We start from the raw sequence: 27,311 nt of genomic DNA, 5'->3' as shown, positions 1-27,311 counted from the left end.
CGTGAGCCACCTGTACCCAGCTCAGCTCATACTTTTTTTTTTGGGGGGGGAGGGTGTTAGTCATGGGGTTTGAACTATGGGCCTGGCACTGTTCCTCAGCTCTTCATCTCAAGGCTAGCACTCTACTACTTGAGCCACTTCTGGTTTTCTGGGTGGTTTATTGGAGATAAGAGTCTCACGGACTTTCCTGCCTGGGCTGGCTTTGAACTGTGATTCTCAGATCTCAGACTCCTGAGTAGTTAGGATTACAGGCGTGAGCCACAGGCACCCAGCCAGCTAAGACTTTTTGAAAGGGCTTTTCAGTGTCTGGTACCTTCCCTTAGATTCACTCTCAATTCTCGGGAGAAAGGTCCACTTCAAGGAGTTAGGTCTAACAATAACCTCAGTTTATAAAGTATCCACAACAAAAAAAGATAACTAAAATTTTGCTAGCATATTTCCTAAAAACCTTCATTTACTTTCTATCAACCTTCATTTACTTACAATGATATTTCTCATTGAGTTTACAGGGGAAAAATGCCTTTACAATATTGCAAAGCAAAGAAATAGGGAGAAGAGGCCTTCCCTTTCAGCTGCCACTCCACACTCTCCACTGGAATTCATGGCCCTTTTTTTTTTTTGGTCGGTCATGGGGCTTGAACTCTGGGCACTGGGCGCTGTCCCTGCCCTCTTCAGCCCAAGGTAAGCGCTCTACTTGAGCAACAGCGCCACTTCCGGTTTTCTAGTGGTTTACTGGAGATACGAGTCTCACGGATGTTCCTGCCCGGGCTGGCTTTGAACCGCAATCCTCAGATCTCAGCCTCCTGAGCAGCTAGCTAAGACTGCAGGTATGAGCCACCAGCCCCTGGCTTGGAATTCATGTCCTAAATGCAGCAAAACAGTATGCCACATTCTCCTATGAGCAGACAAACTCCAATTACCTCTTTTTGTTTGTTTGTTTTTTTTGGGGTCCGGTCGTGGGGTCTGAACTCTGGGCCTGGGCGCTGTCCTTCAGCTCTTCAGCTCAAGGCTAGCACTCTACCACTTGAGCCACAGCGCCACTTCCGGCTTTTTTCTTTTTGCTTATGTGGTGCTGAGGAATCGAACCCAGGGCCTCAGGCATGCAAGGCAAGTGCTCTACCACTGAGCCACCTTCCCAGCCCTCCAATTACCTCTTTTACAAACATTTCTTTTCTGCACCATTTAGAATAAAGTTTTTTTCACTACACTTCCATATAACCCTTAAATTGTAGTCCGATTTTCATGAATTGATTTCTTTGGAAGATGAATTTAGGTCTTAATCATATATCATTTTGCCCAAGCTAGCCTTGAACTATTTGTTATTTTCTCAGCTCTGCCTGAGCAACTGGGATTATAGGCCTGTGCCACCACACTTACCTCTATCTTCACTTTGTGTGTGTGCTGTGTGTGTGCACATGAGCGCGCATGCTTGTTCACGTGTGTGTAGGTACTAGGGCTTCAACTCAGGGCTTCCCTTTCTCACTTGGCCTTTTTGCTCAAAGCTACTGCTCTACCACTCAGGCCTCGCCCTCAACTTGTAAATTTTGTGGTTCAATGGAGCTAAGAGTATCACTGACTTTTCTGGCTCAGAATCAGGATCCTCAGATCTCATTCTCCTGAGTAGTTAGGAATACAGGCATGAGCCATGGGTGCTTGGTTCATCTTTACTTTTTTACTTATTTATTTTTGTCAGTTTTGGGGTTTGAATTCAAGGCGGAACACGGTCCCTAAGCTCTTTTGCTCAAGGCTAGCTAGCACTTTACTGCTTTGAGCCTCAGCTCCACATCCCTTTATCTGAGTGATTAATTAAAGATAAGAAGTCTCACAGGGACTTTTCTGCACAGGCTGGCTTTGAACCATGACCCTCAGATCTCAGCCCCCTGAGTAGCTAGGATTACAGGGTGAGCCACTGGCACCCAGCTCATCATCACTTTCTTAGTACCAAAATCAAATCTATGGGGGAAAAAATCTTGTATTTTCCGTACTTCTAAGGAAAACAAAATGAACAGAGATACTATTTATAATGTCATGCCACAAACTATAAACTCACTTTGACTTTAAATGATCAATGTGTAAAAACATACATCTTAGAATCAGTGCTTGAGCCAGTAGGTCAGCCTGTAATCCTATATACGCTGGAGGCTGAGAACCAGAGAGCAAGGTTTAAAATCAGCTCAGGCAAAAACAACTACAAAACAACCAGCACAATACTAGGTTGATAAATGCCCAAGAGGTAAAGAGCCAGATGAGCAAGTAAGCCAAGTAAGAGGAAAGCTCTGAGTTCAAAGCCCAATACTAGGAAAAAGGGAGAGAGTAAGAAAAGGGAAGTTTGGGGAGAGACAGACCAGGAGAGAACAAAGGAGAATGGGAGGAGGGGGAAGGGAAAGAGAGATCAGACTTGCAGTCAGTGGAAAGTAATTGAACTGTTTATCTGCAAGTGACAAAAGGAAAATATGTTCTGACCACACCTATCTTTAGGATCTATGTATTGCAATGTGTAGACTAGTCTGAAAAATTTAAGTTGGGGAACTTTACAAATGTTACCCAATAGTTTACTAGGGAAATTTCCAACTATAAAGTCTTAAAAAGACATAATAATTAAAAAAAAATCACAACTTACCTTTAAAAACCAAAAGACAAAAGTGAGCTGCTAGCATGTATCTCTTAGAAAGCTTCCAGAGAGCCGGGCACTGATGGCTCATGCCTATAATCCTAGCTACTCAAGAGGCTAAGATCTGACAACTGAGGTTCAAAGCCAGCCCAGAAAAGTCTGTAACACTTTTATTTTCAATTAACCACAAAAAATCATGGAAGTGGAGCTGTGGCTCAAGGGATAGAGTGCTAGCACCAGAAACTCAGATTCAGTGCCCAGCCCCAGAGTTCAAGGTCCAGGACCCTTTCCCCCAACAAAACAAACAAAATATACAGGAAAAAAAAAAAAAGATTACAGAATACCTCTAAATGCTGCCAATTTATCAGTAAGGACAGATTGAACCAATTCCCAGTTCATAAAAACGAATCTTAACAGGGCTCAAGTCCATGATTTTACTACTCAGGAGACTGAGATCAGGAGGATCACAGTTTGAGGTCAGTGGGCCAAAAGCTCTGGAGACATCTCTACCAATAGAAAGCTGGATATGTTGGTAACATATCTGGGAGGCTAAAGTAGTTACAGAGGTCCAGCCCAGCCTGGGCTGCACAAGACCCTATTTAAAAACAACAACAACAAAAAGAAACCATGCTGGGCACTGGGGGCTTGTGGCTCATGGCTGTAATCTTTTTTTTGTTTGTTTTGCAATTAACCAAACATGACTTTATTTTTTTAATTGAAAAAAATTTTGGCACTTGGGTGTGAACTCACTGCCTAGCAGCTCATTTGGTTTTCTTGGCTGGTGCTTCACTACTTGAGCCATTCCCTAGCCCAGCATTTATTTTGTTTATTTATTTATTTGCCAGTCCTGGGGCTTAAACTCAGGGCTCTATCCTTGAGCTTCTTTTGTCCAAGGCTAGCACTCTACCACTTGAACCACAGCACTACTACTGGGTTTTTCTATGTATGTAGTACTGAGGAATTGAACCCAGGGCTTCAGGCATGCTAGGCAAGAGCTCTGCCACTAAGCCATATTCCCAGCCCTAGCCTAGCTTTATATTGGCTATTTTTTAGATGGAGCCTCAGACTTTTCTGCCCAGGTTAGCTTTAAATTCAACCTTGTGGATCTCAGCCTCATAAGCTAGCTAGCATTACAGATCTGAGTCACTGGCTTCTGGCTGAGATTTATTTATTTAGCAATTTTCTTTGACTGCCTAAGGCTCTAAAAGTAAATATGAATATTACTTAAAAGAAAAAAGCCATGGCTGTAATCTTAACTACTCAGAGGCAGATGAGATTGCTGTTCAAAGCCAGCTTGAGCAGGAAAGCACATGAGACCCATATCTCCAATCACCAAAAATCATGAAGTAGAGGTATGGCTCAAGTGGTAGAGTGCTATTCTTGAGTAAAAAAGCTCAAGGACAGTGCCCAGGCCTGAGCTCAAGTTCCAGGACCAGTGCTAAAACAAACTAAACCCCATAGAAGCATGGGAAAACAAGTACAACCCCAAAACAAACCCCTCCTCAGCTTAAGGATTATAAAAAAGCTAGCCACAGACCAGATTTGGCCAGCCTTGTACCTCAGGTACTAAGATAATTATCAAAAGTGCTGTTTTCACATATGTAAAGTGTGGTTTTAATTTAAGATAACCCAGGCTCAGCAACTGCACAAAATAAGGATACAGACTAGGAGAGAGGGCCTTGGTCCCCCTGACCTGTGATCAGTCATCTTCTCAGACAAAAATATTTAAAGATACAACAACATAATATAGAAGAACAATAAATAATTCTATCAGAAGCTATAACACTTACATAATGCCAAGAAAGCATGTTTTGAGGCCATAAGAACCAGTACTCTGCGGAGGATATCCTTGTTGATAATATAGTTCTTTATGTGGTAGGTATGGTGCTCCACACAAAAAGTTAGTAATTCCAGTACAAGTGCCAGTAACTGTGCAGTTTGAAAGTCATCTAAAGTAATCAAAACACAATTATATGCATGCTAAACACAAGTACACTACAAAGAGAGGTCCAGCCAGACACCGCTTCATCTTTGGTACAATTACTCTATTCCTCTCCTGCTAACTACAGTGTTTTAAGCTTAACTACTTGAGTCCACACCAAATTATAATTAGGGGTTAGCTTTATAGCTTACATTCAGCAAGCCTCTTAAGTAATTCAACTGCTTTATGTTCATTCCTCTTATTGAGCCTACATAATTATATCACTAGGTTTTCCACAAGTTCCCAATAAATGCTCTACAGATTGAACCCAATATGAATAAAATAATCAACAGTAACAAAGTCATATTTTAAAGATTTGATTCTAGAGTCACAGACACAAAAAAATTAACCTTTTTTCAAAGTGGTGTTTCAAGTTAAATATACATTAGAATTCATGACAAAAATGTACTTATTCCTAGAGCTTCAATAAGAAATTTCCCAGTAAAACTTTTTAAAACTACTTCCTACACACACACACACACACACACACACACACACACACGCACGCACGCACGCACGCACGCACGCACGCACGCACACATTGAGCTCTAAGAAATAAACTAGTCATGACTGTGAAAACAAACTGTCTCCCAGTACAGAGGAGGCTGAGGCATGATGACCTCCAATTTGTGGCCATCCTGGGCTACACAGTAAGACACTTTTTCAAACAAAACAAAACATAAAACTGCATCTAAAACCAACAAATAACTGCCTTACTTTTTGTATACATTTTTATTATTTCTGGTTATAGTGCTTTTAAAACCATTTTTACCTTGGGCTGGGAAAGTGGCTCAGTGGTAGAGCGCTTGCCTTGCATGCTCAAGGCCCTGGGTTCGATTCCTCAGCACCACATAAGCAAAAAGAAAAAAGCTGGAAGCGGCGCTGTGGCTCAAGTGGTAGAGCACTAGCCTTGAGCTGAAGAGCTGAGGGACAGTGCCCAGGCCCAGAGTTCAGGCCCCACAACCGGACCCCCCCCAAAAAAAAAAAACATTTTTACCTTCAGTATCTCTTAAAAAAATATTCTGGGACCAGGGGTATGAGAGAGGAACTACACTCTGCTACCCTTACCTCTATCCTGTCAACTTTGAATTTCACCATTTGAGAACTTCATTAACTGTCAGCCTATATTATCTTACCTTTACTAGGCTTGTCTTCTGTTGTATTTGCCAGTAAAGGAGCAGTGAGAACATGCATACAATGCTTGTAGAAGAAACCCAGAAATTCAGTCTTCTCTGTTTTCTAAAGAATCAAAAACACTTCTATGAACTTTAACAACACTGGTTCTTCTTACCAGCAACAAACAACATACTACCTATAAAAAGGAGGAAAAATCCCCATTGCTTACATTGGCAGTGGCTAGCATGTTCTCTGGGTCAACTAAAGTTCGAAGCAGGCCCATAAGTTGGACTGCTCCTCCAAGTTCAGGATCTGTATCACAAATCATATGTTCTATAATGAGGTTGATGAGCAAAATGTCCTAGTGAGAAAAATACACACAATAAGGATGGCTTTGCAGTGAGCTCTAGTTGTCTTATTAACTGTAAACAAAACACAATAACTGCTTTATGGTAGGAAGGGTGCTTGGGTCTAAACTCAGGGCTTCATGCTTATGAGGCCAGAATTCTACCACTACACCATCTCTCTGGCTATTAACAGAATTTTTCTTTTGGTAGGTTGTAGGGCTTGAACACTGGGCCTGGGCCCTGTCCCTGAGCTCTTCAGCTCAAGGCAAGCTCTCCACCACTTGAACCACAGTGCCACTTCGGGTTTCTGGTGGTTAATTGGCGATAAGAGTCTCATGGACTTTCTTGCTCAGGCTGGCTTTGAACCGCAATCCTCAGATCTCAGCATCCTGAGTAGCTGGGATTACAGGTGTGAGGCATCTGTGCTTGGCTTAAAAGAACTTTTCTACTGCCTTTAAATTCCTGATTAAAGCAAAAACAATCTTTCAGATTGATTTTAATACATTTTATGTCCTCTAATAACACAAACAGCCTTCTCGAAAACTCAAGGATTTATTGTTGGAGCTTTAACAGAATAACTAGAATTATCATTGTTCTACTTTCATTAGATCCTTCTCTTTTGGCAAATGATAGCTGTACTCCATTTGGGGCCATGATGTAAGACTTCTTTTAAAATAAGTTTAGGGATATTTGGGAATGCAATTGCTGAGTTGAATCAGAAAATGAAACTACAGTATGTAGCGAATGCACAGACAAGAAAACAAACCTTTGGTTTTCCTAAGCCTCTCTTATGACTAATGTTCTACTAACTGGCCTAGGAGTAAATAAAAATCAACAGGGATTCAGTAAAACTTCTTGTCCACATATTTAATGGTAAAATAAACCAAGGGCAGAGAAGACACAGACAGTGTAGGGAAACTTCGGAGTGGAAAGCCAGCCCAGGTTGCTTATTCCTGAAATCCTATAATGTTACCCAGGAGGCTGAGAAAGCCTCAGCAGAGAAACAGGGAATCACAATACAAATCCAGCCATGATCCTCATGGGCAGAAAATCCCCTAAGATTCCATATCTCCAACAAACAAACAAAAAAAAAACCTAGCAAAAAGCAAGGCTAGAGGACGGTTCAACTGGTAAGAGTGCTAGCCAAGAATAAGCAAGTTAAGTGCAAGGCCCTGAGTTTAAACCCTGGCATTCCCCACATAAAGAGTAGAAAATCAAGAGGCCTTATGTATGTGAGCAAAGTATTATGGAGTACAGTAATAAATGGGTAACCCTGAGATTTTACTTTCTTTTAAAAGAACATCATGGTAAATCACTTAATTTAAACCAGTACTCTTTTTTCCCACCTAACCTGGTGCAATAGTTTAAAAATAAACTTTACTAAGTATTCCACTTGAATCTAACACATTATGTAGGATTTAAAAAAAATAACAAAGGTTATTATTATTTTTTTTTTTTTTGCCGGTTGTAGGTCTTGAATTCTGGGCTTAGGCGCTGTCCCTCAGCTCTTCAGCTCAAGGCTAGCGCTCACTCACTTGAGCCACAGCACCACTTCTGGTTTTCTGGTGGTTTACTGGAGATAAGATTCTCATGGACTTTCTTGCCTGGGCTGGCTTTGAACCGTGATCCTCAGATCTAAGCCTCCTGAGTAGCTAGGAGTAATTACATGTGTGAGGCCCCGGCATCCAGGTTGTTTTCTGATTTAAGACTTCTCATAGGCTGGAATTCTGCACGTATATTTTAGTTAAGTGGACATTTTTCTCCCTCACTGAAGGGGATGAGGTAAGATTAGCTTAGATTATGTAAAAAGGTATTCCCAAATTTTATGGTAGGAAAGAGGAAAACTCAGTACTCTGGGGGTAATTATGCAATATAAAGTAGAAAAGCACAGGCATTTCGGACTTACACACATATTAATACTCTACAATTTAGAGTGCCTTTCACATTACCAGAATAGCATCTGTTACTTTAAAACAGACTTATTTCTCATAAATGCGGTGTGTACATGTCTGAGTGCATACACATGCAATATGCACTCAACAGTTTGTATTTTATGATTAAGCAGTACAGAAACAGCTCCCTAAATATTTTCAAAAGGCTATTTCATATCTTCATTCTTGATTCTGAGAAGCTAAAAACAATGACTTTGTAGGTAAGTTAGTCATAATTCCACATATAGAAGGATAATAAAATGGTTTAATGGTTTAGGCAAGACAATCCAGCAAACTGACTTCAGAATTTTAAAAAGTGATGTCCAAATTTTCAAAGCAACCTAAATTGAACAATAACAAACAAGTGCTGTAAGACATAATGAGCTTATAAACTAAGAGAGGAATCAACTTAGGAGAATAAGCTGTTTGATATGGCTATATTTTTCCTAAAACCAGTGATTTAAATCTTAAAATGAGTAACAGGCCCAGCTATGGCTACAGCCACCTATGAATACTTACTATTAGTACAAATAATATTTACCTTGCTGGTTATTTTTTGCTCTGTTAACTTCTTACTTACATCATCATTCTGTTGTGCCTCCTGCATGACAAACTCTCGTACCATGGATGGATTATATTCAACCAAGTATGAGAATATATCAGTAGCAGCACTTCGTACTTGTGTATCATCCATGCCCTGAAGAGAAAACACACTCAGTTCTCTTCTAGAAGTAGAACTCAGGAAATGTAAATATCCAAACCTAACAAATCATAACAAAACACTGTGATATAAAAATTCAGCTGGCTGGGCACAGTGACTCAAGTCTGCAATCTTAGCTACTTGTGAGGTGAAATAAGGTGATAATAATTTGAAGCCAGGATGGGAGAGGGGAGGGAAAGAAAGGATATACAAGACTCCACCTTAAACACTGAATGGGATCGATGCAGTGGTACATATGCCTGTCATCTCCAGTTATGCAGAGAAGCATAAATAAGAGAAATATTGAGTCAGAGCCGGGCGCTGGTGGCTCACGCCTGTAATCCTCGCTACTCAGGAGGCTGAGATCTGAGGATCGCAGTTCAAAGCCAGCCTGGGCAGCAAAGTCTGTGAGACTCTTATCTCCAATAAACCACTAGAAAACCAGAAGTAGTACTGTGGCTCAAGAGGTAGAGCACTCGACTTGAGCTGAAGAGCGCACGGACAGCACCCAAGCCCAGAGTTCAAGCCCCACGACCGACCAAAAAAAAAAAAAAAAGAAATATTGAGTCAGGTGCTAGTGACTCACACATGTAATCCTAGCCACTCAGGAGGTTGAGATCTGAGAATCACTGATGGTTCAAAGCCAGATCAGGAAAGTAGGTGAAACTCTTACAGACTATTTCAAAAAAGCCAGAAGAGGGGCTATGGATCAAGTGGTAGAGCACTAGTCTTGAGTAAAAGAAGGCTCAAAGATAGTGCCCAGGGCCAGAGTTCAAGCCCCAGGAGGGGGTGGAGGGGAGCACATGGGGGCACGCGGGAGGAATCACAAACAGGGCATAAACTCCCTATCTCAAAATAACCAACAGAAAAAGGACTAGGAAAGTGGTGTAAGTAGAGCACTTGGCTAGCAAACATGAAGTCCTGAGCTCAAACCCTAAAAAAAAAATAGTACTGCCAACAAACAAACAAAAAAAAGGAAAGAAAAAGATTTGCTGCATGTAATCTTTTTCTACGGTATGTTTATTAGATTCTTCTTAAGTTACCTACTCCTGTTTGCCATGTGTATTTGTGTGTGTGCCTCGCATGCGCATATACCAGTATTAAGGCTTGGACAGAGGGCCTTAAACTGTTGTGCTTGGCTGTTTCACTCAAGGTGACACTAGAACTTGAATCACACCTCCACTTTTGGCTTTTTGGTGGTTAACGGAAATAAGGGTCCGATTTTCCTGCTCAGACTGATTTCAAATCGTGATCCTCTTATCTCAACCTCTTGAGTAACTAGAATCACAATCACAAGCTATCAGTGCCTGTCTTGCCTTTCCATTTTAATAGTTCATCCAACAGCGTGCCAGGAGCAGCAGTCCACACCAATAATTCTAGCTACTCAGGAGGTAGAGGTTGGAGGGAGATAGCGTGACCTCATCTCAACATAGAATATCATACTCTTAATTATGATTCTAAGCTATGTAAGATGGTACACAGACAGGGAGCTATGGATAGGAGGATCTCAGTCTGAGGGCAACACTGGGTAAAAAGTGAGACTCTATCAGAAAAACATCTTTTTAAAAAGGCTGAAAACATAACTCAACAGTACCTGCATAGATAGCAAGAGGCCTCAATACCACCAAAAATATTCAGGAGTCAAAATTCCCTTAACATTCTTTCAGTGTAATGCAAAGACTTGAAAAAAGTTTTAATTTTATGTAACACTTAATATTAAAATTGGCCATAATAATCAAATATATACACTTACATAAAATATGACCTGTGTTTAAGAAAGTTATTGGTAATTATAAATGAAGAACAATTAACTCACAAGGATGACTTCTAAAGCTGGTAATATGCCCATGTTTGACAAAGTCTTGAAAAAAGCATCTCTGTTTTGGGGTTGTAGCGTTTGAGAAAACGCACAGAATTCTTTTAAAAAGTTAACCTGTAATTAGGAAATAGGATAAGTGAGTACAAAAGGGGTATTTTTTGCCTTATTTTATGCTTTCAGAAAACCGTATTTCTTACCAATTCCTGTCTTTTTTCCTCATCTGTTGCTTCGTCTGTTAGTTGTGCAAACAAATCTGTCAGAAATTTTTCATCTTCCTAGGAAATAAAGGGCAAATTTAATTATGTTAGTAATAAATGTATAAAAGCATAATGTCAATATACTGTAAGGTAAAAATGGCAATAATTGGAAAAAGGAAAGATTTGGTACATGTTGTTCTTCAGAATAAAGGTGTGTGTGTGGGGGGGGAACCAAAATACTGAAAGATAAATTGGAAATTTCTATCAGGAAGATTATTATATTTTAGCAAGGCTCTATTTCCAAAACCTAATTAGTGATCTAATATTTATGGCTTGCACATGCAGTTTTTCATAGCCAGATAATGTGTGAATAAAGAAGCATGATTGTGTCTGAAAGTTTATTTACAAAAACAGGCCTGGCCAGTCTGCCAACCTTTTTTTACCTAATTTTTGGAGGTTTAACTCCTTTGTCCCAAGGGATTGTTGGATGAGCCTAGCCTCAGGTGCTAAGACTTTATCTTCACCATCCCAAAGATGCAGCTACTTTGTTCTAGGCATATAGTGAAAAACTACAGGTACAAATTGTTGAAGCTGGTCACTCTGCTTACCATTATTTCATCTCATACCTATTGTACTGGAAAGTGCCTCTAAGTTTCTTATATGTGGCAAAGCAGGGCTGGTGGTGGCAGAAAAACATGGCATTGTTTTGTGTGTCCATTTCATTGAATTCTCACATTTCATATAGAAAGAAATCAGTTAGGCTATAAGCTCAAGTTCCCACCATATATGAATAGCTCTGAACAGGAACCTAAGGTGTGACTATATAACTAGAATCCCTTGGTTTGGTGTCCCAGTATAACAGTAAAAGATACTTAAAACAGATGAGGGTAAATCTTTTTAAAGGAAATTGGGATTTTAAGGATTTAGTGGTCTTGAAGTGTTAGATTATGTTAAAGATCTGAAGTGATGGGGAATGATTGCATAGTTAAGAAAGGTGACAGGCTGGAAAGAAGCAGGGAGAGCCCACTACATGCCAGGTCAACACATTCCAAATACAAGTCTATTTCTAGCAATTGAGGTTGTTTTTATTATCCTGTGGTCCAGTTATAAAGAACAAATTTCCCCGTATCTTTTAAATAGTTGGAAAAAAAAAGAGATTCTACAACCTCTTCAGAGAGAATGAAGACAAAGCTTAATTCAGGTTTCAAATATTAAATTACAAATATTGAATTATTTTTAAAAGGATTAAAAAGATACTCTGAGATCCTAGTAAAGAACTTGGACAGAACCTTAGTTATTACCTCATCTTGCCTTATTTTATAACTGAAACACAGATGAAGAGATTGATATGAGCCGGGCGCCAGTGGCTCACCCCTGTAATCCTAACTACTTAGGAGACTGAGATCTGAGGATCATGGCTCAAAGCCAGCACAGGCAGGAAAGTCCATGAGACTCTTATCTCCAATAAACCACTAGAAAAAAAAAAAAACTGGAAGTGGTGCTGTGGCTCAAGCAGTAGAGTGCTCACCATGGGCAGAAGAGCGCAGGGACAGCGCCTAAGCCCAGAGTTCAAGCCCCACGACAGACCTCCCTCCCCCCCCCCAAAAAAAGAGACTGATGGTAAATCTCATCAATTCACCCAGGCCTAATTATTGGGTTGAATTAATTCCTTCCTGATGCCTAGTTCTCCACTACTTTACTTCTGTACTTCCTCAAGCAGAAGTAGACTAAACACTGCTCCAAGTGGCGCTGTAGCTCAAGTGGTAGAGCGCTCGCCTTGAGCTGAAGAGCTGAGGGACAGCGCCCAGGCCCAGAGTTCAAGCCCCACGACCGAAAAAAAAAAAACAAAAAACTGGGGGGCTGGGAAGATGGCTCAGTGGTAGAGCGTGTGCCTTGCACGCCTGAGGCCCTGGGTTCGATTCCTCAGCACCACATAAGAAAAAAGAAATAAGCCGGAAGTGGTGCTGTAGCTCAAGTGGTAGAGCGCTAGCCTTGAGCTGAAGAGCTGAGGGACAGCGCCCAGGCCCAGAGTTCAGGCCCCACAACTGGACCCCCCCGCAAAAAAAACATTGCTCCAGCCTTCGATTCACAAGCTCTAATATACAGTCTAATACACTTTCTGCTATGGTAGGTGCTCAGGAAATATTGTTTGATATTAAATCAGATGGTTATTCCTACCTTTTACTTTTCCTAAAATGTACAAATAGGTCAAGACTTTATTAATACATACCATACAATTTCTGGATACACCCTAGAATACTAGCTGTTACACAGAAACCATACAATTTCTAGATACATTCCAGATTAGTCTAACAATGCTAATGGTTTTAAAGGGAAAGTAATCAATGATAAAGGGTGTGTATGGATGTGTGTACTCAGGTAGTTTGTAAAGAACTTCTTTGTTAACTCAAAAATGCTCCACATATTGTAATGAAACAAAGTTTCAGCAATTTGAAATTATTTGTACTTAACCTGGCATTTCACTCAGATGGAGAATAAGTTTTAAAACAGAAGTGGCAAATTTCCTTAAAACAAAAATACGGAGGCTAAAGAAAAGACTAATACAACTCAGGATTATCCATAGAAATCAAGAACCTAAATTAGGCCAGAGAATAGGGTCTACTACCTAGCAGTTCTTTATCAAAGAATGAGTGGAAACTGACACTAGAACCCTATACCCTTCTCTCTGCTGTTAGTAACCAAAAAACTCTATGGAGATTTATAATTGTAATCCAGACTGTATTTCCATAGTACTTTTGTATACCTTAAACGAATGAAAAACAATTCAAATTAGTTAGGTGGTTCTAGGAAATCTTGCAGGTTGAATTATCCTACTCTGAAAATCCAAAACTTTTGAGTACTGACATGATGCTCAGTTTCAGAATCTGGCATTTTTAGACTTTAAATTTTTGGATTAGGGGGCTGGGAAGGTGGCTCACTGGTAAGAGTGCTTGCCTTGCATGCCTGAGGCCCTGGGTTCGATTCCTCAGCACCACATAAACAAAAAGAAAAAAGCCAGAATGGCGCTGTGACTCAAGTGGTAGAGCGCTCGCCTTGAGCTGAAGAGCTGAGAGACAGAGCCCAGGCCCAGAGTTCAGGCCCCACGACCGGACCCCCCCCCAAAAAAAATTTTTTTTTGGATTAGGGCTGCTCAACTGGTTAAGTCTATGCAAATACTCCCCCATCTTTAAGAAACTCTGAAACTTGAAACACTTCTGGTTCTAAGCACTTCAGATAATCTATATATATATCAGTTAAAAATCTTTGAATTTATACTTTTTGTTGTTGATTGGTTGTTCTGAGGCTCGAATCCAGGGCCTCCGAATGCTTGGCTTTCTTCACTCCCAGCTAGAGATCTACCACTCGAGCCATGTCTCCCATTCTGGCTTTTTTGCTGGTTAATTGGAGATAAGAGTCAGTTTTGTCTGTCTAGGCTGATTCAAACTATCATCTCAGGCTCCTGAATAGCTAGGATTTATTACCCTCTGGTGTCCCACTACTTTTTATTTTTGAAGGTGATAGTAAGATACTAAAAGAGAAATTTTCTAAAAATGAAGACACAAACAGTTAACATACTATTTTATTTGTAGTGTGCACAGCCAAGAAACTCTGACATTTATTAGGTGCTTTTAATATTTAATAAATTCAGATTCCAAATACTTTACTTGTAGGCCCAAGATTAAGTTTTAATTTATATTTCCCAAGGCATCAAACCTATTATTTTTTTAAAACTCATGGGCAACAGTCACTGTGGAGTAGGAGGGGTACAAACAATAACTTTTTTTTTGACTATGCAAACTTCTGTTTCAGTGTTCACATCCAACTCAACCAGTAGACTGCTTTCAAGAAAGCTGCCTTGTAGCCAGGTGCTGGTGGCTCATGCCTGTAATCCTAGCTACTCAGGAGGCTGAGATCTGAGGATCTCGGTTCAAAGCCAGCCTGGGCAGGAAAAGTCTATGAGACTTATCTCCAATAAACCACTGAGAAAACCGAAAGTGGTGTTGTGACTCAAGTGGTAGAGTGCTCACCTCCAGCTGAAAAGCTGAGGGCCAGAGTTCAAGCCACGTGACTGACAAAAAAAAAAAAGCTGTCTTGTATCACTTTCAATAGCTTACAAGAATGATATCAGTTTATCATCAGATAACACTGCAGAGCACAGCGCTAATAGCACTGTGGAAACTGAAGCTTTAAGAAGTTAAGGAAACTGTCTAAGTCACATAGCAGCTATTAGGTAACAGATGAAGCAGAACCTCTCACCACTACAAAAACATGCCTTGTCCTCTGGGATGATTATATCCAGATGTATTTGCTTCCTCTGCCATAGCCATTCACCCTAAAACTAGGCCTTTACTATATCATTAACCAGAATTTCCACAAATCCTGTAGGATTTGTGACATTTTGCTTGGCTTCTTTCTTTTCTAATCAACTAACTGACAGAGTAAGTTCTTCAAACCCAGACTTCTTTCTTGTGGGTTGTTTTGTAAATGGTATTGAGACCAATATACACTAAACACACTATTACACTTCTCTATCCTCTCCCCAGAAACAACATTCTGGCCTCAGCATATTATTATTCACTATAATGTTAATTAATATAATCAAAACTATTTTTTGACTTGAACAAAATTAAAACCCAGTTTAAGAATTTAAAAGGCACCTTGCTTAAGGTAATTTGTAGTTTCAATGGTATCAAAATCAAACAGGTAGTTTTAGGCAGGAAAACAAAATGATTTAACTTACCTGTAACATACCAACAATTTCTACCTTATTGAAAAAGATGAAGGAGTGAAGTGTTGATAACATGTTTTCTTCAAAGACTGAAGGGGTAGGAAGAACCATATCTTGTATATACTGAACTCTGTATGTCTGATGAATTTTTTGTTTCAGTTCAGGATCTGATATGGGAATAACTTCTTTAAACTTTGCTGTTTTTGTTAGAAATTCCCTGTGTTTTCGAGGTTGTGATAAAGCAGGATCATATTCTAAGCATCCAATGACGTCCATTATACATTCTTCAGAAAACATAACCTCAAAAAGAGCAGTCCGATTCAAGAGAAAGATGCCTTTGATAATTTCATATAAGTGGTGGAGTCCTTCAATATTTTCTAAATCCTCACACACATGAAAAAGCTCTAAGAGCTTTTTAATATAACCCTCATTTTCCAGTGCTAGTGCAAGTTTCTCGCGGCGGAGGGGGGAAGGTAATGATGATGCCACAAGTTCTGCAATTTCCTCAAGTCGACTTAATTCACAAGATGGCAATTCTAAACCTGGTGAAGACATATCATCAAATCGCTCCTCTTCAGATTCATCCACAAGGTCCTGAGTGATGTCCACTGATGGATCCTTTCCTTGAACCTATAAAAAAGATTTTGTGGTAGTTGACAAAATCTGAACAAACCCAAGAAACATTTTTAGATTAAGACGATCTCTCTTCATCCCTGTTTTTCTAAGCTAAATCTCTCTAAATGATATATTTTCAATTTTACGCAAGTTAGTTCAAAGTTCAGACTGAAATAAACCACCTCTTACAGTGCAACAGTCACTTTCCAAAACAGACTAAATTGAGACCCAGTGATCCTTGAAAACCCACAAAATAGAGGTCTGATGTCAATACACTCATACAATCTCCTGCCAAAGGCCATCATTTTATATAGTCCAAGCAAAATCTCAGAACGTCTACAGATACACTATAAGATAGCCTTCAATATTTAATATCCTTGATATACAAACAAGTATCAAATATAATGTTGTTGTTTTTTGTTGTTGTTGTTGTTGTTTTTGGGACCAGTCGTGAGGCCTGAACTCTGGGCCTGGACGCTGTCCCTCAAGGCTAGTGCTCTACCACTTGAGCCACAGCACCACTTCCCGCTTTTTTCTTTTTGCTTATGTGGTGCTAAGGAATCGAACCCAGGGCCTCAGGCATGCAAGGCAAGCACTCTACCACTGAGCCACTTTCCTAGCCCTCAAATATAATGTTGTGATCCTAGTAAATATATAAGCAAAAGGAAAATACCGTTAACAGATCCTAAAAACCAAGGAAGGGTCAAAGTAGTCAATGCTAGATGTGCTATAAATGCTACATGATAGCCTTATAATTAAGAAAAAGTGAGTAGGACATAAGTGCAACTTGTACAGAGCTATCCCCAAGACCTGCCAAAATTGTTCTTTCTTCCCTCCCTCCCTTCCTTCCTTCCTTCTTGGGGTCCGGTCGTGGGGCCTGAACTCTGGGCCTGGGCACTGTCCCTCAGCTCTTCAGCTCAAGGCTAGCGCTCTACCACTTGAGCCACAGCGCCACTTCCGGCTTTTTTCTTTTTTGCGTATGTGGTGCTGAGGAATCGAACCCAGGGCCTCAGGCATGCAAGGCAAGAGCTCTACCATTGAGCCCTTCCCGGCCCTGTTCGTTCTTTTACATACACAAACCTGTAGCTTTCTTGATCCCCCAGAAACCTTTCTACTATAAGTTCCTTCTTTATGGCATCTTAGAAGCTCTTACAAAAAAAGATACTTAGAAAATCTTTATGATTAGATATACCTCAAGGTAACAGATTTTGAAATGAAACAATGTGACCCCTAGAATTTTGAACATGGGACACACAATACAAGGTAGAAAGAAAAATAAGGGCTTTTAAGATAATGCTTATCATGGCTAAGAGACATTGTTGCTGGACATTAAAAGATGGCCTGGAATATTTATCTTGAAATATGCTGCTAAGTGATATGGGTTTGACCTGGTCAACGCTACTGAAAGGATACCTAGATATACTCATAATCTGTGCTCAAATTGGCTTCAGATTTGTAACTATAGAAGTTCTCATTATATATTAGGTTTCTAATACTCAAGCTATAATTTTACCCACAGAAAATTGGTATATTTTTGTCTAATAAGCCAAATTAAAAGGGACAGCTATAATAAGAACGCCATCTTCTTAACTTCAGATAAATAACCACTTGAAAATGGAGGATTTTTTTAGCTCTTTCTAGATTAAAAAAAAATTGGTGAACAGAATTCAGAAGTAACAAAAGTGCATAGTATAAGGCAATATCCATAAAAGAATATCTAAGAATATAAACTATGTAAAAGTTAAAAGCAAAGACAAAAATGGCTGAGTTCAAGCCCAAGGGCCTACATACACACCTACAAACCCCCCCTCCCCCTGTTATTGGACTTGAACTCTTGGCCTGAGTGCTGTCTCTGTGCTCTTCAGGCTCAAGGCAAGCGCTTTACCGCAGCGCCACTTCCGGTTTTCTAGTGGTTTATTGGAGTTAAGTCTCCCGGACTTTCCTGCCCGGGCTGGCTTTGAACCGAAATCCTCAGATCTCAGCCTCCTGAGTAGCTAGGATTACAGGCATGAGCCATGGGCGCCCAGCTAAAAAAAAAAAAAACTCTTAAGGAAAGGTAAAGAGCAGACAATATTAAAGGAGTCCAAGCATGACAGTTATAGATTTGAGTTCAGGTTTGAGTGAAAGATTGGCCTGAAATAAGGCTGTGTCCAGACTCAGACTATTTCAAAGAAAAGTAAGCAATGTCTGAATAATGGCTGTTTTATTATAAGCCTGAACCCATTAATTTCATTTTCCTATGGCAAATTCTATAGGACAATAAAGTGATTAAAATAAGTGCTGGATAAAAAGCATAGGTAAAGGTGAAAAGCATTCCAATATTAATTGGGGCTGGGAAGGTGGCTCAGTGGCAAACCGCCTGCCTTGCATGCATGAGGCCCTGGGTTCGATTCCTCAGCACCACATAAGCAGAAAAAAGCCAGAAGTGGCACTATGGCTCAAGTGGTAGAGTGCTAGCCTTGAGCTGAAGAGCTGAGGGACAGCACCCAGGCCCAGAGTTCAAGCCCCAAGACTGGCAAAAATAAACAAACAGATAAATATTAATGTTCTTCATATAGTAGATAAGGAAAAGCACAGACAGCTCTATAAAAATCACAGCTGAGGTTATATAGAAGAAATAAATCCTATAGGTCAATCATAACTCAAGGACACCTTAGCTTTTATTTTATTTTATTTTTGTGGGTCATGGGGCTTGAACTGTGGGCCTGGGCGCTGTCCCTCAGCTCTTCAGCTCAAGGCGAGCGCTCTACCACTTGAGCTACAGCGCCACTTCCGGTTTTCTAGTGGTTTAGTGGAGATAGGAGTCTCACGGTCTTTCCTGCCCGGGCTGGCTTTGAACCGAGATTCTCAGATCTCAGCCTCCTGAGTAGCTAGGATTACAGGCGTGAGCCACCAGCGCCCGGCAACCTTAGCTTTTATTAATAAGACTGTGGCTCTCAAGTTTCAGGTACAATCACCAAAGATGTCAAAGACGTCTTATTGAGGGACTGAATGGTAACACCCAAGAGAAGGGTAGAAGGGTAGAACATGACAAGCTTGTGAACATTTTTTGTTTTTACATTTTTACTTTTTTTTTTTGGTTGGTTGTAGGTTTGAACTCTGGGCCTGAGCACTGTCCCTGAGCTCTTCAGCTCAAGGCTAGTGCTCTACCCCACAGCGCCACTTCCAACTTTTTCTGTTTATGTGGTGCTGAGGAATCGAACCCAGGGCCTTATGCATGCGAGGCAAGCACTCTACCACTGAGCCACCTTCCCAGCCCCATTTTACTTTCTTTTGGGGGGGTAGGGGGTGGGAGAAGTCATGGGGCTTGAATTCTGAGCCTGGGCGCTGTTCCTGCACTCTTCAGCTCAAGGCAAGTGCTCTACCACTTAAGCCACAGCGCCACTTCTGAGTTTTTTTCTAGTGGTTTATTGGAGATAGTCTCACGGACTTTCCTACCCGGGCTGGCTTTGAACTGTGATCCTCAGATCTCAGCCTCCTGAATAGCTAGGATTACAGGAGTGAGTCACCAGCACCTGGCCATTTTTACTTTTTTGAGACAAGCTTTCACTATGTAGTCCAAGTGGGTCTCTAAGAGGCCATCTTCCTGGGGTTATACATGTGTATCACTACACTTGGCAAAACAAAAAACTATAACAACAGTATATTGCTTTTTTATTTTGAAAATTACCTGACATATTTTCTCCCAAATTTCATCACATCCAGCTTTTTCTTGAAAGCTAAGGGCCAAGTCATAATTTTCTGCTTCAGACCACACAATCAGAGTGTCCTTTGGATAAAAAAAAAAGTCTGATTAACATAACACCAACTACTTACATAGAGAGCAGTTGAAATATGACATAATATTTACTTTTTACAACACTACTATTGGTAGTTATCAATATCTTTTTATACTTTGTCAAATCTATAAAATAAAAACAATGTTTTCTTAAGGACAAAGTCTGATCTACATATGAAATAGAGAGCATATATTTATGTACAAAAAGATACTCATGACCAAAAAAAAAAAGGAGGGGGCTATTAGTAAAACAAAACTTTTCCCCTCTCTTACCAACAGGAATTTATTTTTGCAGTACTGAGTATTGAACTCATTCATGGCCTCATTTTTGCATTTTATGCTACCACTTGAGCACACCTTTTTGCAATGGTTATTTTAAGGCAGGGTTGCTTTATGCCCTGGCTGGACTAGGCTGTGATCCTCCCACTTGTGCTCCCCTGTGCTGCTGAACATGACAGGTGCATGCCACTGCACCTAGCCTTTGGTTGAGATGGAGTCTCAAGAACATTTATGACTAGAGGCTAGCTTGGAACAATGACCAGGCCCCTCCTCCAATCTCTGCCTCACAAGTATCAGGATTATAGGCTTGAGCCATTATGCCGAGCTAATCAATAGATATTCTTTATTTGGAGCATGTGAGGTCTACAAAGCCCTCAAAACGACCAGATAAAGTCATATGAGCACTTACCTACACAAAGGTTTTTAACGTTCGCCAAAGTGCTGTTTTGAAGAAGCACTACATTCCTATCACCCTTCATTCCTATTCAGACAGAACTTTATACTTACTTATATTTACTTATTTTCAGATAGGGTCTCAGTACGTTACCGGGCTGGGCCTGAATTCCTGTCTAAACCTCCCAGACTTAGTCTCCAGAGTAATTAGGATTATAGAACCATTCTAGGACCAGCTCAAAACTTTTGCATTTTACAACAGGAAGTTCACTGAGATTTGAATTAAGGGCGTGGGTCCTGTCCTTTAGCTTTATTGCTCAAGGCTGATGCTCCCAACTCCGAGCCACTTCTGCTTTTTACTGGTTAATTGGAGATTAGAGACACAGTTTCCTGTCTGTTTGAATAAAAATAAGGAAACTGACACTTCAGTTTGAACTTTACAAAGTGTTCAGTTGCTAAACTACCTGGAACATAAAACAGTTTCACTTGTAAAGGATGTGCTTAGCATGCTCAAGGCCCTGTTATCATCAACATCACCCCTCAAAAAAGGGGAATGGGATAAGAGTAATAGAGTAAATTTGACTAAAGTACATTATATGCATTATGAAATATCACAATGTGCCCCCCCTTTATACAGTCAGACATAAGTAAAATTTAAAAAAAAAACTAAGAGCATGGTAGAGTGAACAGCAACAACACACACACAAAAAAAAAACAAAGGAAAGAAAAAAATTCCATTGAACACTACACACATTACTAGCAGAAATACTATCTTAGAATAAGACTGACAAAATATATTGTCATCTGTTCTGAATTATTTTTTCAACTTAGGGAAATAGATAATTTTCATTTACCACTAATTGAGGGGATAACATACAAGATAAAAATATAACATCCTCATTTTTACCTGTTGTTTCTGGTATGCAGTGTTAGGGTTTATTTTGGACTCTAAAAGTAGAGAACCTATAAAGCAAGCAAACAAAAAGACATTATTCCACTTACATTTTGCTTTTTTACTTAGCTAAAGTCACAAACACCTTTTAATCTTCAAATGATAGTCATCATTATCTTAACCTACATAGTTTATGAACTCTGACCTTTAACAATAAAACTATTTCTTAAAATTGGGTGATATGTACATTTCTTTCCTTCTGCTTAGTATCAGCTGTTCCCTCTTTCATTCTCTCCCTTCCATCACTGCCCAAGTTGCTTAATTTACTTTCATCAATGTCCTGTGCATCTGATGGGCCCATCAAAATCAAATTCTTCTAGACAGAATTTCTTTCTTAAATATCAGATGGACATACAACTTTAGGTAAGAAAAATATATAAAGTTTAATCTAAGAAGTTATATGTTTACCACTTTTCTTGTGTTTGGGGCAAAGTGCTGGGGATTGTTAGGCCATGAAAGGGCTAGGCAAGTGCTATACCACTGAGCTTAGATAATAAGACAGATATGATCATCAAGCCTCATCCCTCTGAGTAGCTAGGATTAAAGTATTAACCACTGGGCTCAGCCAGTATTTCTCCTTCTTAATAAAAGAACTACAATATTTCTCTGTCTTCAAATCACAAATTTATTCCTCACAGTAAGCTAGTTTACAAATTTCTGTTTTTATTCTGGCCATAAAATAGACTCATATTTGGAAATTCACTACTCTGTGAGAAACAGGAAATGTATTTTTGAGTGTGTGCGCACGCACAGGTGTGGGCCAGTCCTGAGGCTTGAACTCAGGGCCTGAGTGCTGTCCCTGAGTATTTTACTCGGGGTTGGCATTCTATCACCTAAGCCATACTTCCACTTCTGGCTTTTTAGTGAGTAATTGGAAATAAGGAGTAATCTTAGACTTTCCTGCCCGGGCTAGCTTCCAATCACAAGCCTCAGATCAGCCTCCTAAGTAGCTAGGATTAAAGGAGTGAGCAAACAGAATTGAGCTTCGAAAAAGCAAAGTTCCAGAAAGAAATTGCACGGATCTTCTCAACAACCACTTCCAAGTTATCCAGAGACAGAAAACTTAAGACGTGTTGGCTCTGAATGTAAAAAAGCAGGATTTTTCTGCAGCTGTTTTTCACAGGTGCTTTCATTTCTTCTCATATTACACTTCACACAATGACTTACCCACTTCAAATAATGACTAGACAGCTGACAAAGAAAAAAAAAAATCAATGCTCTTTACACTTCCAAATTTCTGTTAAAATACATTTATTAATTGCATGATACTATCCAAGGTTAACCATTAACTACTATTCATCAGAACAGTGCAAAATACTACTGAAAATAGTAAAATAACAGCATTTAGCAATTTGTGATGTTTCAATCTGTATCTTGTGAATATCAACAGCTTCTCCCAGCACACTATTCAGCAGTGTCTAGCCCAGATGACACGATTAAATTAAAATCCATCTCTTAAACTTTCTGTATTAAAGGTAACTAAATATTCACTATTACTGGTCTGCCAATACCCACAAGCCTCATTTCTTTCTTAATTTTTATTCTATTTTTGCCTCGCTTGAAGATCAGACAACTATTAGGTATATGAATGAAATAGGTTTTATTAGGTAGCCAATGAAAAGAACACAGCGTGCTATTCAGGCTGGAGAAGAAGTTTTTTTAATTGTGAAAATACTGTACAGAAGGGTTACAATTACATGGGCAAGATAATGAGTACATTTCTTATCTAGCATTGTAGCCTCCTCCTTTGTTTCCCCTTCCCATCCTCCCCTCGAGAAGAAGTTTATTTACCGAACTGCTGCCCCAGCCATGTATGGTGGAGAGGCATGACTGAAGAGGAAAAGGGGCAACCCACTCCTGGGCCAGGACTTATCTAGGCAAGGGACAAGAAGAGGTGTGGCCTGGTGGGGGAAAGGTGTGGCCACACTGGATCCGGACATGACCTCAGGGTCTAGGACCCTCCTAAGGTTAGATGTGGATGTATGTGACCAGAGGTGGCCCAGGATATCACCTACCTAGCAGGATGGGAAGGTGACTGCTTCCAGGTCGGCCAGTTACCTAGGTAACAGATACTGGGCAGAAACTTAGCCAAGAGGTAGGTAAGTTGGGCTGGGAAGGTGGCTCAGTGGTAGAGTACTTGCCTTGCATGCATGAGGCCCTGGGTTCTATTCCTCAGCACCACATAAGCAGAAAAAGCTGGAAGTGGTGCTGTGGCTCAAGCGGTAGAGCACTAGCCTTGAGCTGAAGAGCTGAGGGACAGCGCCCAGGCCCAGAGTTCAGGCCCCATGACTGACAAAAAAAAAATCTTACAAAAACCAAAACCAAACAAAAACCTGTTTTACACTGTTTGGGGGCGGGGGGTGTGGGTGCGCGTGCCACAGCTTAAGTTCAGGTTGCTGTCCCTGTTTTTTTTCTTCTGGGTCTGGTTGTGGGGCCTGACCTCTGGGCCTGGGCGCTGTCCCTCAGCTCTTCAGCTCAAGGCTAGCGCTCTACCACTTGAGCCACAGTGCCACTTCCAGCTTTTTTCTTTTTTGCTTATGTGGTACTGAGGAATCGAGCACAGGGCCTCATGCATGCAAGGCAAGCACTCTACCACTGAGCCACCTTCCCAGCCCTCTCCCTGAGTTCTTTTGCTCAAAGCCAGCACTCTACCAACCTGAGCCATAGCTCAGCCCCACTTCCAGCTTTTTTGGTAGTTAATTAGGAGATAAAGGCCCAAAGAAACATAGGTTCCATGGTTTCCCTTATTTGCAATAACTAGTATATGTCTGAGACAAGCAGAAACGGTCAGATAAATTGATGTTAGGCGAAATTGAACCCCAAGGTAAGGACTCAAATGGTTTTTCTTGCTATTGTTTCTAACATATTTATAAAATGATTTCTTTCTTGCTTTGTATGTCCCTCCCCCACAGTATAAGTCCTATTTTCACTGTATTTGATGTTGGTATAATTTGTAGAGGGGAAGGGAAAAAACAAATTCTTTAAATAGGGATACAGGTGGACCCATTGCAACAATTGAGATGTACAAGATTATATTTTCACAATAAAAAAGAGAGAGTCTCATGGACTTTCCTGCATGGGCTGGTCTCAAATCGCAATTCTCAAATCTCAGCCTCCATAACAGCTGTGAGTACAGGTGTGAGCTACCAGTGCCTGGATTAATCTTTTTTTTTTTTTGGTTGGTCGTGGGGCTTCAACTCTAGGCTTGGGTGCTGACCCTGTGCTCTTTAGCTCAAGGCAAGCGCTCTACCACTTGAGCCACAGCACCACTTCTGGTTTTCGAGCGGTTTACTGGAGACAAAAGTCTCATGGACTTTCCTGCCCAGGCTGGCCTTTGGCTTTGAACTGTGATCCTCAGATCTCAGCCTCCTGAGTAGCTAGAATTACAGGCGTGAGCCACCAACACCCAGCTGGATTAATCTTTTTTGCCAGTTGTGGGGCCTGAACTCTGGGCCTGGGCGCTGTCCCTCAGCTCTTCAGCTCAAGGCTAGTGCTCTACCATTGAGCCACAGTACCACTTCCAGCTTTTTCTGCTATGTGGTGCTGAGGAATCGAACCCAGGGCCTCATGCATGCAAGGCAAGTACTCTACCACTGAGCCACCTTCCCAGCCCCTGGATTAATCTTTTTAATGGCTCTCAGATTAAAAGAAAATTTCCTACCAAGTGTCAATGCCACACATCTCTGTAGCTTCTACATAATCCTGATGCTAAGATCTGGAAGACTGTGGTTTGAGGCAAGAGAAGTTTGCTAGACCCCCCAACTCCAAAATAAGCAGCAAAAAGCTGGGCTAAAGGTTATGCCTCAAGTTCAAATCTAAATACACCAAACAATAAAAACACAAAAAACACCCGAAATTCCCAGTATCCTTTTTTAAGGAGGTGGGGAAAGTACTGGTACTGGGGCTAACTCATGAGGGTTGGGGTGCTGTCCCTTAGCTTGTTTTTGTTTTTTGGATGGTTGTGGGGCTTGAACTCAGGGTCTGGGTACTGTCCCTGAGCTCTTTTGCTTAAGGCTAGCACTCTACCAACTTGGGCCACAGCAGCATGCCCAGTTTTCTGGAGATGAGTCACACAGACTTTTCTGCTAAACCATTATCCTCAGACCTCAGCCTCCTAAATAGATAGGATTAAAGGCATGAACCACCAGCACTCTTAACTTGTCCCTTAACTTTTTTGCTTAAGGCAGGTACTCTATCACAGCCAAAGCTCTATTTATTTACTTACTGCCTTTCACAGGTTCAATGAAGAGTCTCACAGATTTTCCTGCCCAGGTTGACTCTGAACTGTGATTCACAGATCTCAGCCTCTTGTGTAGCTAGATAGGATTATAGGTGTGAGTCAGGGTGTTTGGCTTTCAGTATCTTTTCAATTGTCTTCCTATACAATTGCCACATTTTTGTTTTGGAAATTAAAAAAAAAAGCAGCAAGTGCATCAACAGATTGTTTAACAGCCTTTTAAAGATACCAAAGGTCAGAGAAGTAGCACCACAACAATCACTGAATCCCAAGTTGTTTTTTTTTAACTATTTTTTTTTTTTGTCGGCCGTCGGGCTTGAACTCTGGGCCTGGGCGCTGTCCCTCAGCTCTTCAGCTCAAGGCGAGCGCTCTACCACTTGAGCTACAGCACCACTTCCGGTTTTCTGGTGGTTTATTGGAGATAGGAGTCTCATGGTCTCTCCTGCCCGGGCTGGCTTTGAACCGTGATCCTCAGATCTCAGCCTCCTGAGTAGCTAGGATTACAGGCGTGAGCCACCAGCGCCCGGCTTTAACTATTTTTATAAAGTATTGTTTCACTGCTTTGTCAACCATAACAAAAATCACATTCTGTTGTTTTCACTGACATCATAAATTTCTTAGTGATTGAGGCCCCTTTTTTGTTTGAGGGTAGGGCATCACTCCAGTTTGGGATTATGGTCTCAAATACTGTACTCTTACTTGAGTCATGCTTAGGCCCTTTTTTGCTTTAGTTATTTTTCAGATGGGCTGACCCTGGCTTTGAATCATGATCCCAAATCTCAGCCTCCTGCATAGCTCAGATTACAAGCATAAACCTCCACAATTAACTTGTTTGTTGAGGGGGAGAGGGTTAATCTCACTAATCCCTTCACCTTTGCTGGCCTCATAATTCTCAAATCCCCCATACTAGAATTACACAAATTTGCCACCATCCATCAAGTTTCCTCCCCCCCCACCCTTTCCAGTCCTGGGGGGGTAGAACTCAGGGCTTGGACACTGTCCCTGCGTTTCTTATGCTCAAAGCTAGCACACTACCACTAGAGCCACAGAGCCACTTCCAGCTTTTACTGTTTATGTGTTGTTGAGGAATAGAAACAGGGGCTTCATGCATGCTAGGCAAGCACTCTACCACTAAGCCACCTTCCCAGCCCCTGCGGCAAGTATCTTGAATTTACTTTTAAAGATTAGTGAGGATGGGTTGGGAAGGTGGCTCAGTGGTAGAGTGCTTGCCTTGCATATGAGGCCCTGGGTTCGATTCCTCAGTACCACATAAACAGAAAAATCCCGAAGTGGCACTGTGGCTCAAGGTAGAGCGCTAGCCTTGAATTGAAGAGCTCAGTGTCAGTGCCTAGGCCCAGAGTTCAGACCCCACGACCAACGACCAAAAAAAAAAATTAGTGAAGATAGGTATATAAATAATTATACTTAAAACCAAACTGGGAAAATAAACACTTTAAAAATTAGACTGCATGAAAAGACCCAACCAAAAAGGAGAATTACAGGCCAATTTCCTTGATGAACACAGATGCAAAGATCCTTAACAAGATTCTAGCTAACAGAATCCAGAAACACATAAAAAAAATAATACACTATGATCAGGTAGGCTTCATCCCAGAGACACAGGGA

The 27,311-nt window shown here is 40.8% G+C and overlaps 1 protein-coding gene across 2 annotated transcripts in view; it reads right to left on the bottom strand.

Moving 5' to 3' along the window:
- Smek1 (SMEK homolog 1, suppressor of mek1 (Dictyostelium)) overlaps positions 1–27,311 on the bottom strand; it is a 55,816-nt gene that overhangs the window by 11,548 nt on the left and 16,957 nt on the right. Inside the window, exons 2-10 of one of the 2 annotated variants that reach the window (XM_013015856.1) lie at positions 21,404–21,459; positions 19,717–19,815; positions 15,444–16,061; positions 10,703–10,780; positions 10,503–10,619; positions 8,528–8,683; positions 5,938–6,069; positions 5,729–5,831; positions 4,402–4,560 (exon numbers count right to left, since the gene is read on the bottom strand). In XM_013015856.1, coding sequence (XP_012871310.1) covers positions 4,402–4,560; positions 5,729–5,831; positions 5,938–6,069; positions 8,528–8,683; positions 10,503–10,619; positions 10,703–10,780; positions 15,444–16,061; positions 19,717–19,815; positions 21,404–21,459 — 1,518 coding nt within the window. The remainder of the gene's footprint in view (positions 1–4,401; positions 4,561–5,728; positions 5,832–5,937; positions 6,070–8,527; positions 8,684–10,502; positions 10,620–10,702; positions 10,781–15,443; positions 16,062–19,716; positions 19,816–21,403; positions 21,460–27,311) is intronic. The other variant, XM_013015864.1, reaches the window with a different exon arrangement.

This window comes from Dipodomys ordii, unplaced genomic scaffold (genome assembly GCF_000151885.1).
Source record: "Dipodomys ordii isolate 6190 unplaced genomic scaffold, Dord_2.0 Scaffold2, whole genome shotgun sequence".
NCBI classification, from domain to species: Eukaryota; Metazoa; Chordata; class Mammalia; order Rodentia; family Heteromyidae; genus Dipodomys; species Dipodomys ordii.
This window is presented reverse-complemented; position numbering and strand designations above follow the sequence as displayed.